Raw genomic sequence first — 14,646 nt, forward strand, 5'->3', positions numbered from 1 at the left:
TACTGAATTAGGTATGAGATTTTGACAATCTCTGTTTTGGCCTTACAAAAGAGGGTGATATTATCGACAAATAAGAGGTTTAACATGAGCAAGGCAGTGCAATGTTCTTTAGTGGCTTGATCAAGTACCATAGATAATTTAATCAAGCATGATAAACCAAGTATGGTGAGAGTGGATCTCCTTATCTTATGCCTTATAAAAAGGAAAATTATGGAAGAAAAGTACCAATCCACATCATGGAAAAAGTCACACTAGATAGCATATCCATGATAAAATTGACAATGTCCTTTGGAAAATGGTATTTCTCTCAAGTGTTTCAAATAAATCTCCATTCAAGCCTATCATATACCTTATTTAAATCTAACTTCCCACTACAAATTGAATACAACTTTTTTTCCGAAGCATAGTTTCAATTAGATCTTGAACACATTAATGGAGTGGAACCAGTTATCACTAGCCACAAGTAGATGTGAAATATTTGTAGGGCTACATCCATTGACATATTTTTAGTCTTCAAATCTTCCTTACTCTAAAATTTAGGGAGTGAAAATGTAATAATTGAAAAGTATGTATGACAAAAATTTTGTATGGCCAAACCCCAACAGGTAAATAATCTATCCATAAATGACAAGATTTTTTAATTTGAACGGAACTCTAGCGATTTCATTTTACTTTAAATCTTAAGGGGTCAAAGGTAAAAATTGAAAGTTTATACTAAATTGTGATAGGTCAAACCACATAGGGTGAATTTTAGTTTTCCCTAAAAGCTAGGTTCTACAAACTATAATTTCATCAGTAAGTCAAAAAAAATAAAAATAAAATAAAAGTGTGATACATTATATGATGTGCTTTACCAACATAGTTTACAAAGTATTTATTTATAATATTCTAAATGAAGCTCTATTGCTCAAGTTTCAAAAAATTTAAAATACTACTTCAATTTAATTTCAATGACCTTAAGCTTCAATAAAAAAATTAAAAATTAAAAATTGATCTAATTTTGTTTTTTAATTTCCCAAATACAAGTTAGGAGATGAATCAAATGATATATCTTGAACCTGTTGTATACAGCGAGTCTTTCAAAGATGTGAGTCGCACTATTGTGTGGGCCCACATGTTATGAGAGTACCTGTTGTATACAACGGTTACTAAATATCCTTTCACATATGTAAGAGAATTCGATCATTGGATCTTTAACCTACAAAGGAGAGAGAATATCTCCTCATGAAAGTGTTTTTTTTTTTTTTTTTTTTCTCCAACCTTTTTATTTTGAAGAGGCAAAATTCTAAGGAAAAAAATCCACACAAATAGAGGGGTCCCGACTCCCCTATATTCAACAAAACAGTGTTATGAAAACTTTGGAATTGACGGATTAAAAAGGCTAGTAATTGGTAGGTCATAGTTGGGGTGCTCATCTTTGAAGGACCGACATTCGTCTAATGCACGCAGGGCAGAAAATTTTCCCATTGATGATTGAACCACCACTTTGTCCAACCTGCCGTGGTGATAAATCCGTCTAGAACTACAATAATTATTGTGAAACGAATCTTTGGCAGAGGTTTTTTTTTTTTTTTTTTTTTTTTTTTTTTTTTTTTAATTATTTAACTCTTTAATTTATATATTTATGTACAAAATTTTAAAATCTCATACTCTTTTGTTTAAAGTTTTCAGGTTTTCTTCTCCAAAAAAAAAAAAAAAAAAGCATTGGTCTTGATAGAAATTTGATCATGCACTTGGGGCTAATACTTGAATCTTATAACTAGCACTGTCCTCGTATAGAATTTATTTTGTATAAAAAAGATCATCATATTTCATGAAGAGATTATTTTTGTATAAACACCAAACTTATGAAGTTGATTGTCTTCTTGAAGCTAGACTCTCTCTCTCTCTCTCTCTCTCTCTGAGTGTTTTTATTTTATTTTGACAAAACTTAAAACACCATTCTTTAGAATATGTATTTTAAGTTCTCCAATTAGATTTAATTATGTAATTTATTGACCAATGCAACACATTCATGTGGCTTGTTGGCTATTGCATGTACAGTTACAGCTCCCAATGCCATGTGATTGAATTTACCCTTTAATTTTTACATAACTAATTGAAGCAATAGTAGTTAGACAAATACATCAGAGCAGTATTAGCATGGCAAAATTTTCCAAAATTTTCACTAGGGATCTATTATATGTACATATACACTGACAAAGCTAATACGATCAACATGGAAAAAGCAAGAATGAAGGTTCTACATGCATCTTTCGGTTGACAAAGCTAACCTGACTTAATTTACTGTGACACCAAACTAGTTGGTCCGTTGCTATCCTAGACATGTTTAAGACCCTTGACACTAATTTCATATCTACTTGAGAGAAGAAGTAATGATGATCTATGCCATCTTCTTGATGCTTTTGCAACCTCTTTAATATGCAGTTTCCACTCCTGAAAATGTCTTTAAGCTTCTTCTCTTTCTGAAATACCAAAATAATGAGCATTAGAAAAGACAATGAGCATATATGGTTAAGCTAAAAGAACAAGAAATTAGGAGTTTATATATGAAATGTAGAGAAGCTAACCTTTTGAACATCAGTTCTAAGCTCCATCAAAAGCACAGAATCTGAAGGGTTTTGGAGTTCTACATGTGCCTCCTTTCGACATGTTAGAATCGTGGTACATGCATCTTTATCAGCATGAATGAATTTCCAAATGGTTCTCATTGATCCTTCCAAGTTCTCTATCAACTTGTCAATCGTAATTGCACCATCATCTCTCCCTTTTTTTTCTTTCCCTTTGTCCGCTGCAAGTTTGTACTGATTTAATTTTGCTACCAAATCAAGAATTAACTTAAAAGTGCCTATCAAATGGGACTATCTAAGATGAGGAACATGCAAAAAGTTACTAAATCATGTATTAGTCAGTCATAATAAACACAACTTATAAAACTTAAAGGAGTCTCAAGAATTCTCACCTCTTATTACTGGTACTTGAAGAAAGTTACGATTAACACATCGATTCTTGACATAATTTTCAACCCTTGGCCCTTGAAAAGGTTCATTTTCAATAAATCTTTGCAAGAGCACTTGAAACTGTTGAAATTCACCTGCAACTTCATTATAAGGAAGTAGTCCATAGGGGTCAGATTCCCATAACTCCAAGGCCTTCTCATATTGCCAGTGAAGGATTTCCCAGGAAAGGCATAACTGACCAACATAAACCACTTCCAAATCACTATGCAATTCTGTAATGAACTTCGTCATTGGGTCAAGTTCAGACTTTTTGCGTTTGCTTAGCCAGAAGCTCTGTGAAAGAATGGATTTGATTGCTGGAGCCGAGGATTTGTGGCTTGAAAACGATTGAAGTGGGTCCTTCGACTCCAAAAAACCTGTAAAATCATCGTGAGACACATGAGATGTTGTGCATCCTCCACATTAGACTTTTTTTTTTATAGTCTAATCCACATTAGACTTAAAATAATAGTCTTGATAATAGGACAACTATGCATTAGCATATCCCAAAATTCACTTTACCTAAATAGCTATAATTTATGCAGCACACATTTTAGCTTTACCAAACTCCTCTTGTCTTTTAGTACTAGTTTATTCACAAAAAGAAATCAGCTATAAGAAATTTTGGTGGAGCATTACCATCAGTGATAGACTTACAGGACAAGAAGAAATTCAAATTTCAGCAGAAGTCATTCCAGAATAAGATAAGTATTTCAAATGAAATGGTGGTGCTAATTGAAATTTCTGGCCCGCCAAATAACACTTAAGGACCATGAATGTGAAACTTTAACTAACCATTATTTTTGGACTCAAGCATAAAAGGCACGTGGGGTAGCTTAGTATGCATACCCAGGTAGAATGTTTTGGCACATAGACAATAACTAAACAACTTAACAAGAAAGAGATTACACATCATATGACACTCATTTCAAAGTAGACAATTTCAAGTTTTGCAACTTCTGGAAGGATTCTTGAAGTAGTTCCTTTACACGGTTGTACAAGTACGTAAGAAAAAAAAAATTCTTACTTGAAAAAAGGAAAAGAAAAAAATGTCCAAGAAAATAAGAGAAATATAGTTGACAACATAAATCTCTCCCAACTTTCTACTTTTATGTAATCGTAATTACTCTAAGGCTTGGTTGGGATCTAATTAGGTTCACGCTTCTTCCATGCCCAACTAACCAGATTTAGTGGGTCCTTGTCTCTTACTCCTCTTTTTTTTTTTTTTTTTAGAGAATTGTCTCTAACTTAATAATCTAATAGAGTTAGGTTGAATTAATGATATCATTTACTTGAATGTTATTAATTGTACATAATTATAGATGGGCTCATCAACAAACATGATATGAAAATTTTTGCTTAAAAAAAAAAAAACACAAAAAGAAATTTAAAAATTAAATAGCAAGAACTGGTAACAAGTAACTGACCTATTGCATACATCTTCTGGTAATTCAAGATATCGAATTTCCGCATACGTTCTCTGTAACTTTTGTAGAACTTGTGAAGCTCACTCATTCGATCACCATATTGGAACTTCTCATCAATCTTCCAAGGCTTCAAATCTTCAATTATTTTTGGACACTCAGATTCCTCAAGAATGGTGGGTAGGCCTGTGGCTTTGACCTTTTTCAGCTCCATCTTCAGCTGCTCTATCAAATCTTGATGTTCCCACAATGTTTCCAATCCATTTGAATCCTCAGCATCCCACTCCGATGAATTCTTTGAATTGGGTTTTCCATCCACTGATTTTTCATCTTTGCCAACAAGTTCTTCATCTTTGGAATTGCCGGTATCATGGGAAACATCCTCACCACGCTTTTCTGAGTTTAGAGTATCTGAATTCTTCATATCAGACTCTTCTAGTTTTCGAAGCTCTTCCAGAATATCACTATCTTCTCCATCAAAATCTTCTGGCTCGTACCCGGAATTCAAGTCCAAGTCTTCCACATTGCCTCCATCACTTGTACCCTCAAAATCTTTTTCTGACAAAAATCCATCACTGCTCAAATCAACTAATTGATCCATAACTGAGCTTGAAACAATAGAATCCAAATCAAAATCTGAAGCCATGAAGTCCTTCTCTGAAAGAAAATCATGTTCACCAGAAACATTTTCTTCACCTGAGGAATTATTCTGAGACTCCCCCAATTGTTCTTTCTCATAGTGAGCATCCTTAGAAGAAGTCGTAGCCTCTAGCCACTCTGACTCCTCAGAATTCTCAGAAATTTCATCATGAACAGCTTCTTCTACTGAATTTTGTTGAATAGAAAGAGAATCTCCTTCTGACAAAAACGAACGACCGTGATTCGCGTTATTTCCAATCAAAGTATCATCCGAAATAGCATAAAATTCTTTGACTGTAAAGCTTGAAGCTTCTGTTTCCTCCAAGAAGTGGCTAAAACTCTTGCCAGACAAAAACTCGTACTTATTGGTGCTTGTGGAGGGACTGGTGTTATCTAAGCTGAAAGAGTCGCCACCATTCCCTTTATTGCTTCTGCTGATTTCTTCATAAGTAGGAAACCTAAATTTGAACTCAAACTTAGGCGTTTCTGACTCTATTTCATCGAATTCATCGTGCCGTCCTTCCATTCTTCCAAAATTTTCAGAATATTCTACCTTAAACTCTGCCTCTGGTTCAGTATGATTTGAATCAGTTTCATTGTTTTCTTGGGAACCAATGCTAGAACAATCGGATTTTCCCCTTCCGAAACCAGCATACTCTGTATCCCCTCGTTTAAAATTTTCAGAATATGCTACTTCAATAGGATTGAAACAAATTTGATTCTTTTCTTGGAAAATATTTTCATTTTTGTTGTATCTGAAAAGAAAATAGAAATCTGAATTAGTCAATTAAAAAATATGAAGAAAAAAAAATTAATTGCAGTCAAAAATGGTAGTTGAATACCTGAGGAACACTCTGTTTACGAAACCGAACAGAGTAAGCCAGAGTCTTGAAACAGAGGCCAAGAAAAACCCCGCAAAGAGAACCATCTTTAGGTAGAAAACCCCTTTGGTGGAACCCATATTCAATAAATTGAAGTGGGTTTTGGGCAAAAATTTGTTAAGGATCGCCATAAAATAAATCCATCATAGTCTTTATTGAGTTTGAAGCAAATAGAGAGCAGAAAACAGAGTAAGTCATGGAAACTCTGATTTCTACTTTGAAATTTTCAAGTTAAAAAGGGACCTTTTACCTGTTAAAACTTAAAACCACAAATTGAGCACAAAAACATCAGTTTTGCATGGATATCCGACTTAAAAGGAGGTTGAAATCTGACCTAATTAGAGAGATTTAAAAGGGATTTGAAAGCAAAAACTGAGGACAGAAAAGAACCTGTCAGCAACTGCTAGGGTTGAACTAATCTTTTGGGTTGCTTAGAGCCTTGGTTTTCTGAGGACCGTTATGTGATACTCTTAGACCTACAGAAAACTTCATCAAGTTGGAGAGAGAGAGAGAGAGAGAGAGAGAAGAGGGTACAATTGAAAGTTTACGTCTTTATTTTCTAGGGGAGTTTGAAAATTTTGAAGTCTAGGAAAGTTTTATATTAATAAGCCGATTACTTAAAAGTATTTATTAGTTGAGAGAAGAAAAGTGTTTGGGGGGAATGTGGAAAGGAGGCCGAACTTACACGAGCCAGTTGTAATATCGGCAGGTCGGTGGGGAAATATCCATGGCCATGAATCTTGTATTGAAATAGTAATAAAATTAGATAATAAGAAAAATAAAAATAGTTTTTTGAGCAGAAAAAATAAAAATAGTTGGTACAACAAAAAGGGAAAAAAAGGAAAAATAGAATAATAAGTAATAACCTTCCAAAATTTTGCTATTTACCAAAAAGAGAAAAAGAACTTTAATTTCCTTAAGGTATAAGGAAATTAACGATAAAGATCTCCTAAAATGGTACCTAATTACAAATTTATAATTTTTTTGGTATAAAATCGAGTAAATTGGGCAACGGCTTGAGATTTCATCAGGCAAAGTAAATTGCAAATTTTAGTGCTTGACCAAGACTTAAGTTAGCCCACAAAAAGATAGTAACTTATTAAGGATAAAAGAAATATTTCTTTATACCTCTAATGTTTAATTAACATAAAGCTCATGGAAGGAATATTATTTATTTTATTTCTAATAAAACTTTCAATTCCTATTTAGTATCCTTATACCTTGAAGGAGTTAAATGTATTTTTCTTTAAAAAAAATGCTATGATGACAATATTTAATATTTTTACAATAAATTTTAAATAGTATGTTGTTACTCACTATTGCGTAGATAAAAAAGTAATTTTAGTAGTAAATTCAAATTAGAACCGATAACAATTTAGTACTTAAGATTTATTAAAAAAGTTTTGTGAAAATGAGATAAAAAAAAGCAAAAGAAAGATATTTAAGAATTCTGCGCCCCTAAATTCTCATCGTAATTGAATTTTCTAGCATGGAAAGGAAAACCTGCTGGACCACTCCCGACCCAAGTACAACTTCACTCGTTTTAGACCAACCCATTATCCAAGCAAGATGAGAAAGGGCTATGAAGTTTCCAATCAACGCGGAGACTAGTGAAAGTGGTTTTTCCTTTTCTCTCTCCTCAATTTCTATTTTGCTTTCAAAAAGTGAAAAAATATATATAATAATATTCTTTTTAGTTAAAAAACTGATATTTGGTAATTGATTTTTCTCTTATTTTTTGTTTTCAATTTTTTTTTTGAGATTAAAAATCTTGTTTGGCAATCTAAAATAGACAAAAAATAAAAACTGTTCTTAAAACTCAAATTATAAAGGAAATTGAAAATATATAAAATGTTATTTTCAGTTTCTAATTTTCAAAAGTCAATGAAAACATGCATTTAATCTAATGAATCCATCTCATTTAATGAGTTAGTATTAGAGTTCAAATTCTAGTTATATGGGTAAGGACCCAAGATCGTATATTGGGCTTTGGGCTTTGGGCTTTATTCGAGGATATAGATAGGTCCAAGGAGGAGCAAATAATTATTAGATGTTCTTAGTTCAGGTCCCATAAGTAGGGAGCAAATGAAAGGTTGACCGAGGAGTAGCTCCTCCTCTGATTTGATGAATATAGTTCAAAATATGTAATCCAGCAATTAGAGTGATCTTCCAAGAAGCTCCAATAATAGGGACATGCCTCATGAATATACGAGAAGGAAGAAGACCTAGAAATATCTAAGGGAAAGCTGCTACCATTGCATTAAATACACTGCAGCTACTTTTCTGGCCATATTTATGTTGAAAAGACCTCTGAAAAGTGCTACCTTAGCTATCACAACTCACAAAGAACTAGAGAGGGTGTCTGATGGGACAGATACTCAAGTAAAAGCTCGGATGATCAACATGCGTAGGATGAGGATGGTCCGGAGGAGGATATATAATGTGAATGACTCTTTGTGAATTGGGGGATGGGAAAAAGAGATTGAGAATACTGTAGCAATCTAAATTGTCTCTGTATCCAACTGCAATCAATATATATAATTGTGACATCCTCGGACTAAAAGTCCATTGATATCAATACCTCTTATCTGTGCTTGATTGTCATTTAATTCAATACTAGTCGTTGTTCAAATCATTAGGGCATAGTTCTTTGACCCATTTTCTACAAATTTATTGTATTGGGCTCATTGGACCGATATCCCATATACTTTGGGCTTGGACCACAAGTCGGGACTCTACACTAGTAATAACATATTTTAATATTTTCTATTTTTTTCTTAAAAAATTTAATTTAATTTTTAAAATTTCAACTAATCAAACATGTTTTTTTATTTATTTCAGAAGTACAAAAAAATTGTTTTTTCTTTATATTTTCAAAAACAAGTTTTTGAAAATAGAAAATAATAAGTATTACCAAACATAACCTAATTATCTCCAAGTAAAAATTTTCAATTTTATGAAATACTTTCTTTTCCTCATATTTGTGGAGCTTAAAATTAAAAGTGATAGTTTTCTTTTTTGTGCGCCACATACATTGGATAGGAGTTGAGATGAAGCACATAATTAAATTGACCTCTCAACTAATATACATACATATATATATATATATATATATATATATTTGGCACAATATTAAGTCAAATGAGAGTTAAAATTTGCAAAATGAGTTTGGCACCAGTTTTTGTGATTTTGAGTTGCCTAATTCTATACTTTTTTTTACACCAAATTTATGTTTATGAAAGTTTGAAAAAAAAAAATACAAGAAAATTTCTTATTTCAAAGAATAAAAAATAAGGTAAAAAAAGAGAGTTAAATACTTTTTTTTTTTTTTTTCTCTCTAAAGAAAAATTTATGATTTTTTTTTTAATTTTTTTTATATAAAATAGAAATTCTACTCTAGTATAATCTAAGTGTATAGTGTGAGGCTCCTTCCTGGAAACTTGAATCTCAACTCTTATCTCCACACATTCCACAAGCACTTATACTTGTGCAATGACCATCTCACCAAGGGTGTGCAATGATAAAAAAATTTATGCACTACTTTCTAATATTCGAATCAAAATAATAAATTATTTGATTTCACTTGCTCAAACCAGATTTTTAAATGTCTACCTTTACTTAATTGATTTATTAGATTAATTAATTTTATTCTATAAGTAATCTCATCAACATATGTAAACACTAACAAGATACTATCAACGTTGATGAGGGGGCATGTTCTCATTATAATTTATCCAAAACTATTTAAAAGTGAAATATTTCAGGACTTATAGTAGATGTGATTAGAGTTGAGAATAGCAACGTGTAAAATGCTAGTGTAGGGTTCAAAACTCCACGAATTATGTCCTTCCAAGATATAAAAAAGACATTATTATATATGTATAATTTTTTTCTGAATATTATATGTATAAATTGAGAGCATTATTATTATACTTCTAAATGAAGTAAATAATATATATATATATATATATATATATATATATATATGAATATGATGGTTGGTAGGTCTTGTAAAATCAATACATGTCCATTTTATGTAATACAAAACACCCAAAGAAAAAGAAAGATAGGTTCATCCGAAATTACAACTCACATAAATGATAAAGCTAAAGAGTCAGCTGATGTGGATGTTTACATTAATCTTATTGCTATACGACTAAGTTCAGGAAAGGGTCTTCTTCCCTATTTCTTTCTTATATTTTCTCCCTTCTTAAAATATTTTTTTATTGATAGGTTATATTTGTATTGTTGTTGAAAACATCAATACATAAATACAGTAATTTATTTTTTTAGCCAAAATATTGGGCTTGAATTGTCATCCAATTCAGACATCATAAAATAAAAGTTAGGATTGTCACACACATCCCATGCGAGCTAGTCTCACCTTCTGTAGAGCACAAAACTAGTGAAATTCATGGACTTATAACATGTTGAAGGCTATCATGTTCCGAATTACAATAAGATGAAAGCAACGCTCAAAGAGTGAAATCAAAGTGTTTGTTATTAGCTACCTTAAAATTCCAGTGGCCACACCGTGTGCAAAATTGAGAAAGCCTTTGGCCTTTTTCTCCTCGTGCTTAATTGAAAAATACTTGAACTCTGTTTAATCATCTCGTGATCTAAAAGAGATAGTTTGATCAGGACAATGTATCTTGTGTATCAAGTTTATGCAATCACAATATACCTTTTTTTTTGGTTAGAGAGGTTCTTTGAAACTACATAAAATGCTTTCTAATAAGGTTCAATGCATCAAAACCTCAATAAGGTTCCTCCTTTGAGTGCCAGATGTTCTGGTTTGTGTGGACGAGGAGTATGTGGAGTAAATTCGTTTAGGAAGATTTCAGAGATTCTGGTGCTTTGCCATAAGAAGGCAAGCATGTGTTTGTAGAGGTTACAATAAGGAGTCTAGTTTTACAAGGGTTTTGAAAGTAGACAATTAGAACTACTTTTTCTATTGGATTGGGTTCTCAGAGTGGATTTTCATTGAAAAAGTTCTTCTTTTCCACTTCGTTATTAAATTTTGTTTACTACTTTTTTTATATTGCTTCTAGATTTGATATTTCATAATTATGGTTGAATTGTTTATCTGTGTGGATTAATTCATCATTTGTGTGTAATTGATCAATAAATTGTATGACCCTATTGTGTAAACCACGTAGAGGTTTAAACTAAAATTTCAACATTTCATGCTCTAATTTATAATTGTTTTTTAAAAAAGGCTCTCTATATATAGTCTTAAAAGTTTTTTTTTTAATGGTCATAATCAATGCATAAGACTCCATAGATTTCACTGATTATGCGTTTAAAATTTTATGATTGGGTACTTTGTGTTTGTTTTATCTTTTGCATGCATCATTTTCATAAAGTTATCTCTTTTTGTGTAATAACTTGATAATTGGAAGAAGGAGAATTTGAACCAATGGCAGAGCCACTTGATGACCAAGGGGGGCCTGGCCCCCCCAAAATTTTTGAAAAAAATAATTTTTTTTTTTGAAAATATCTTAAATAATTTGATAGTTTTCAAATAGCCTTATCATTTTGGCCATCTATACCTAATAATATATATACATATTTAAGAAAGTCTAAAAATAAATATAATTTTCATTTAAATAAAAATACAATCTATAAATATGTGTCAACAAATTACAATAATTAAATATTCATTATCTTTAAAATGAACATATAGGTATTTTAACAATTATTTTAAAAAATAAAAGGGAAAAAATTGAGTTATGAAGTATTGTATATTACTATTTTATATTTCATACACAATATATATATATATATATATATAGCCCCTCCAAAAATAAATTCCTGACTCTGCCACTGATTTGAACTCTAGAAGTCTCTGTTAGAAACATCAAGAAGTGTCAATTGAAAGTCTCTCTTGGCCTCATAAAGTTATTTTTATTGAAACCTTTAATTGATTAGTTGTATTTTATTCTCCTACCAAAACATGTTAATAAAATCCTCGTATAAAAAAAACGAATATGTATAAATGCATTACATGGACAACCATAATTTTTTAAGCCGTAAATATGAAACAAAAAAATAGTCAGAAATCTCAACCTAATATTAATGGAAGGAGGAAAAAATGGGTGACAATAAAGCACACACTAGAAGGTTTATAGTTTATAACTTTGACCTAATAAGATCATTCCATGCCGGCCTTTTTTGGCTGAATTGAATGGTTGTGGCCAACATATATAGCCAGTCATTTTCAGGCCAGATTGACTTCCGAAAAAGCATGGCTTATGATGTTCAAGTAAACCCTTTTCTTGTTCAAGCATTCACATGAAGGAAAAAACTTTTATCATTAAAATATGCATTATTAGAATAATTTTCATTGATGAAAACTCGTGCGTGCATGCGTGAACTATGACTTTTCTCATATTGAAATCTGTTGAATGTGACAGAATCCCTTTTTTTTATCCAGCTTCTTATTAGCATTAAAACATAAATTATGTTTGAATTGGTTGAGCACAAAATTTTTTGAGTGCTTATGTTAATTAAGAAATTGGAATTTTTAATACTTTTTTATGCTAAAAATTGGAATTCTTAAATTTGAACTGAAAAAGTGAATGAACCTTTACGATGCTTAGATTTATATATCAATGGTCCCTTTTCGGGGACATCTGTCTTCAAGAATCACGAGTATGTATGAAAGCTAACAATACAAAGACGTGCCCAAATTGTGCAAGTGTTCCTGAATTCATATTGCATATTTTACGAGTAATAAAATAAAATATTCCTGAATTCATATTGCATATTTTACGAGTAATAAAATAAAATCTTATATAAGCACCTAAAATAATTATTTTCCTTAGTAATGATAGGAATGCAAAACTTTTCACAATTTTTGACAACTTTTTAAATATGAATTCTAATATATCATTTAAACCGTTCTGAAAAAGATGGTATTCTTAGACTTTTTTTTTTTTTTTTTTTTTTTAAGTAGTACAAGAAATGCAAATGTGAAACTACATGTTGCTCGTAGGCCCACAAAATCAAATCACCCTGCCGTCAAGCTCTATGTTTTGATTTCAGCGAGATGATTTGATTTTGTGACTTGGTGGGTTTGTGGGTTTCTGACCAGTGTGGGCATTGATGTTGAGGGGAGATCGGCGTGGGTCATTGGCTAAAAGTTCTGTGTGGGTCATCAAGTTGATCGGTGTGGGTCTATAATCGGTGTGGTGGTTGTTGGAATTGTGGTAGCTGGTGGCTGGCGGTGGGTAGGATTGTTGGGTTGAGAAAGAGAGAGAGACAGAGAGGGAGAGAGAGACAGTGAGACCAAGAGGGAGAAAGGATGAAAAAGAAAATAAAAAAAAAGAATAAAAATAATAAAGAAATAATATTTAAATGAAATGTAAAAAAAATAAATAAATAAAAGTTTTGATATAAGGTATGTTGTAAAGTGATGTGCTAAATGTTATAAAGTTGGTTTTTTAGATACTAAATGCTAAAATTTTTACAATCTTTAATAAGAATGCTCTAACATGGACAAGGAAAACGAAAAATACGTATAGAAAAAAAGCAAAAAAGAAAGAAAAGAAAGATAAACATTTTAATTTTTTATGATGCACTTGGTTACCGAAAATTACTATTCATCCTAATATTTTGTCCAATTAAAAAAGTAAGCCATGCCGTAGGACCAATAATGTTCTTTTCCAAATTCCTTTTTATTTTTTATGAACCCTTTTCCAAATTCCAATTGCAATAGGAAAGCAGGACAAACGCATATATCCTTTAAACATTTTTTGGAATCTATTTGTTTGTGCACCTAAACAAAGATGTGAAGAACTATTACTAGAATCATTATAAAGTAGCTCTGTTTGTTTTAGCAATAATATTTTCTAGAAAATGAGTCATCTTTTAAAAAACATGTTCTAAAAAACTGTCTTATTTTTCAATGTTTATGGCAATAACTTTAAATGAGTTGAAAAATAACTTCCTAACTTCCCTTATTTAGCTTGCTATGAGATAGAATTGTTTTTTTTTTTTTTTAAATTTAATAGAAAACAATCTTTAAAAATAGGTCATACTTTTTATATTAACCAAAAATAGTTTTCCTTTGACACTAGAAAACATAAAAAATTATTTTTACATAAAGTTTTCCATCGAAACAAACGGAACGTTCTATCATAGTCTCAATTGTTTAGACATTTAATCTCATTTCAAAAAGGGTTATTTTTTAATCATTACATTAACCTTTCGTCTTAATATAAATGATAAACTTGACTTCAACACAGCTTTAAGAGGCCTCAAACTCAATAACACAGAATTTATTTTTAACAAGTAATGTCTGTTTTCTTTTTTGGTAGAATATCTTACAAAGTTAATAACACTTGACCTTTTAGTTTTTGTTTCTTTTTCTTTTTTAATCTTAATGCTGAGTTACACAATAACAGTCATATACCTCTCAATTGGGATCAACTAGACAATGCCAATTCTTTAATACATACCTATTTTTGACTCAAGGCCTAGTACACACTTTACCACACCTCAAAACCATTCAAAAGTGGCCACCAGCTCAATTCCCAGTGTAAAATCCAATACACAACATTCCAGTTTTAAACTTCTAAAAATTTTCCTATTAAATTTCTATGTTATTATTATTATTTTTTTTAAACATGGATTTTATATACTTTTAGATCATCTAACTAACCTCTCGAGTGTAGTAATCTCCCTGTCTAATATGAATAT

At 31.2% G+C, this 14,646-nt stretch overlaps 1 protein-coding gene across 3 annotated transcripts; it reads right to left on the reverse strand.

Moving 5' to 3' along the window:
- Nucleotides 1-2,038: 2,038 nt before the first annotated feature.
- Nucleotides 2,039-6,572, reverse strand: LOC126715153 (uncharacterized). Of its 3 annotated transcripts, none has more exons than XM_050415612.1 (6): nt 6,334-6,572; nt 5,905-6,193; nt 4,427-5,817; nt 2,963-3,376; nt 2,571-2,791; nt 2,039-2,465 (listed from the first exon to the last, which is right to left on the reverse strand). In XM_050415612.1, the coding sequence occupies exons 2-6, from the start codon at nt 6,072-6,074 to the stop codon at nt 2,214-2,216; spliced, it is 2,448 nt and encodes an 815-aa protein (XP_050271569.1). In that variant the 5' UTR covers nt 6,075-6,193; nt 6,334-6,572; the 3' UTR covers nt 2,039-2,213. The 3 variants fall into 3 exon arrangements, with proteins under 3 accessions (XP_050271569.1, XP_050271568.1, XP_050271567.1); XM_050415611.1 differs by having other exon boundaries at nt 5,905-6,202; XM_050415610.1 differs by having other exon boundaries at nt 5,905-6,572.
- Nucleotides 6,573-14,646: the final 8,074 nt, after the last annotated feature.

Source organism: Quercus robur, chromosome 2 (assembly GCF_932294415.1).
Source record: "Quercus robur chromosome 2, dhQueRobu3.1, whole genome shotgun sequence".
NCBI lineage: Eukaryota > Viridiplantae > Streptophyta > Magnoliopsida > Fagales > Fagaceae > Quercus > Quercus robur.

What these genes read in the sequence shown, in the direction of transcription:
- LOC126715153 (XM_050415612.1), bottom strand. Translation starts at nt 6,074, where the DNA reads ATGGCGATCCTTAACAAATTTTTGCCCAAAACCCACTTCAATTTATTG. An exon ending in GTAAACAGAGTGTTCCTCAG is followed by an intron (nt 5,818 to 5,904) that starts GTATTCAACTAC and finishes TTTTCTTTTCAG; the next exon opens with ATACAACAAAAATGAAAATA. An exon ending in CCAGAAGATGTATGCAATAG is followed by an intron (nt 3,377 to 4,426) that starts GTCAGTTACTTG and finishes ATGATTTTACAG; the next exon opens with GTTTTTTGGAGTCGAAGGAC.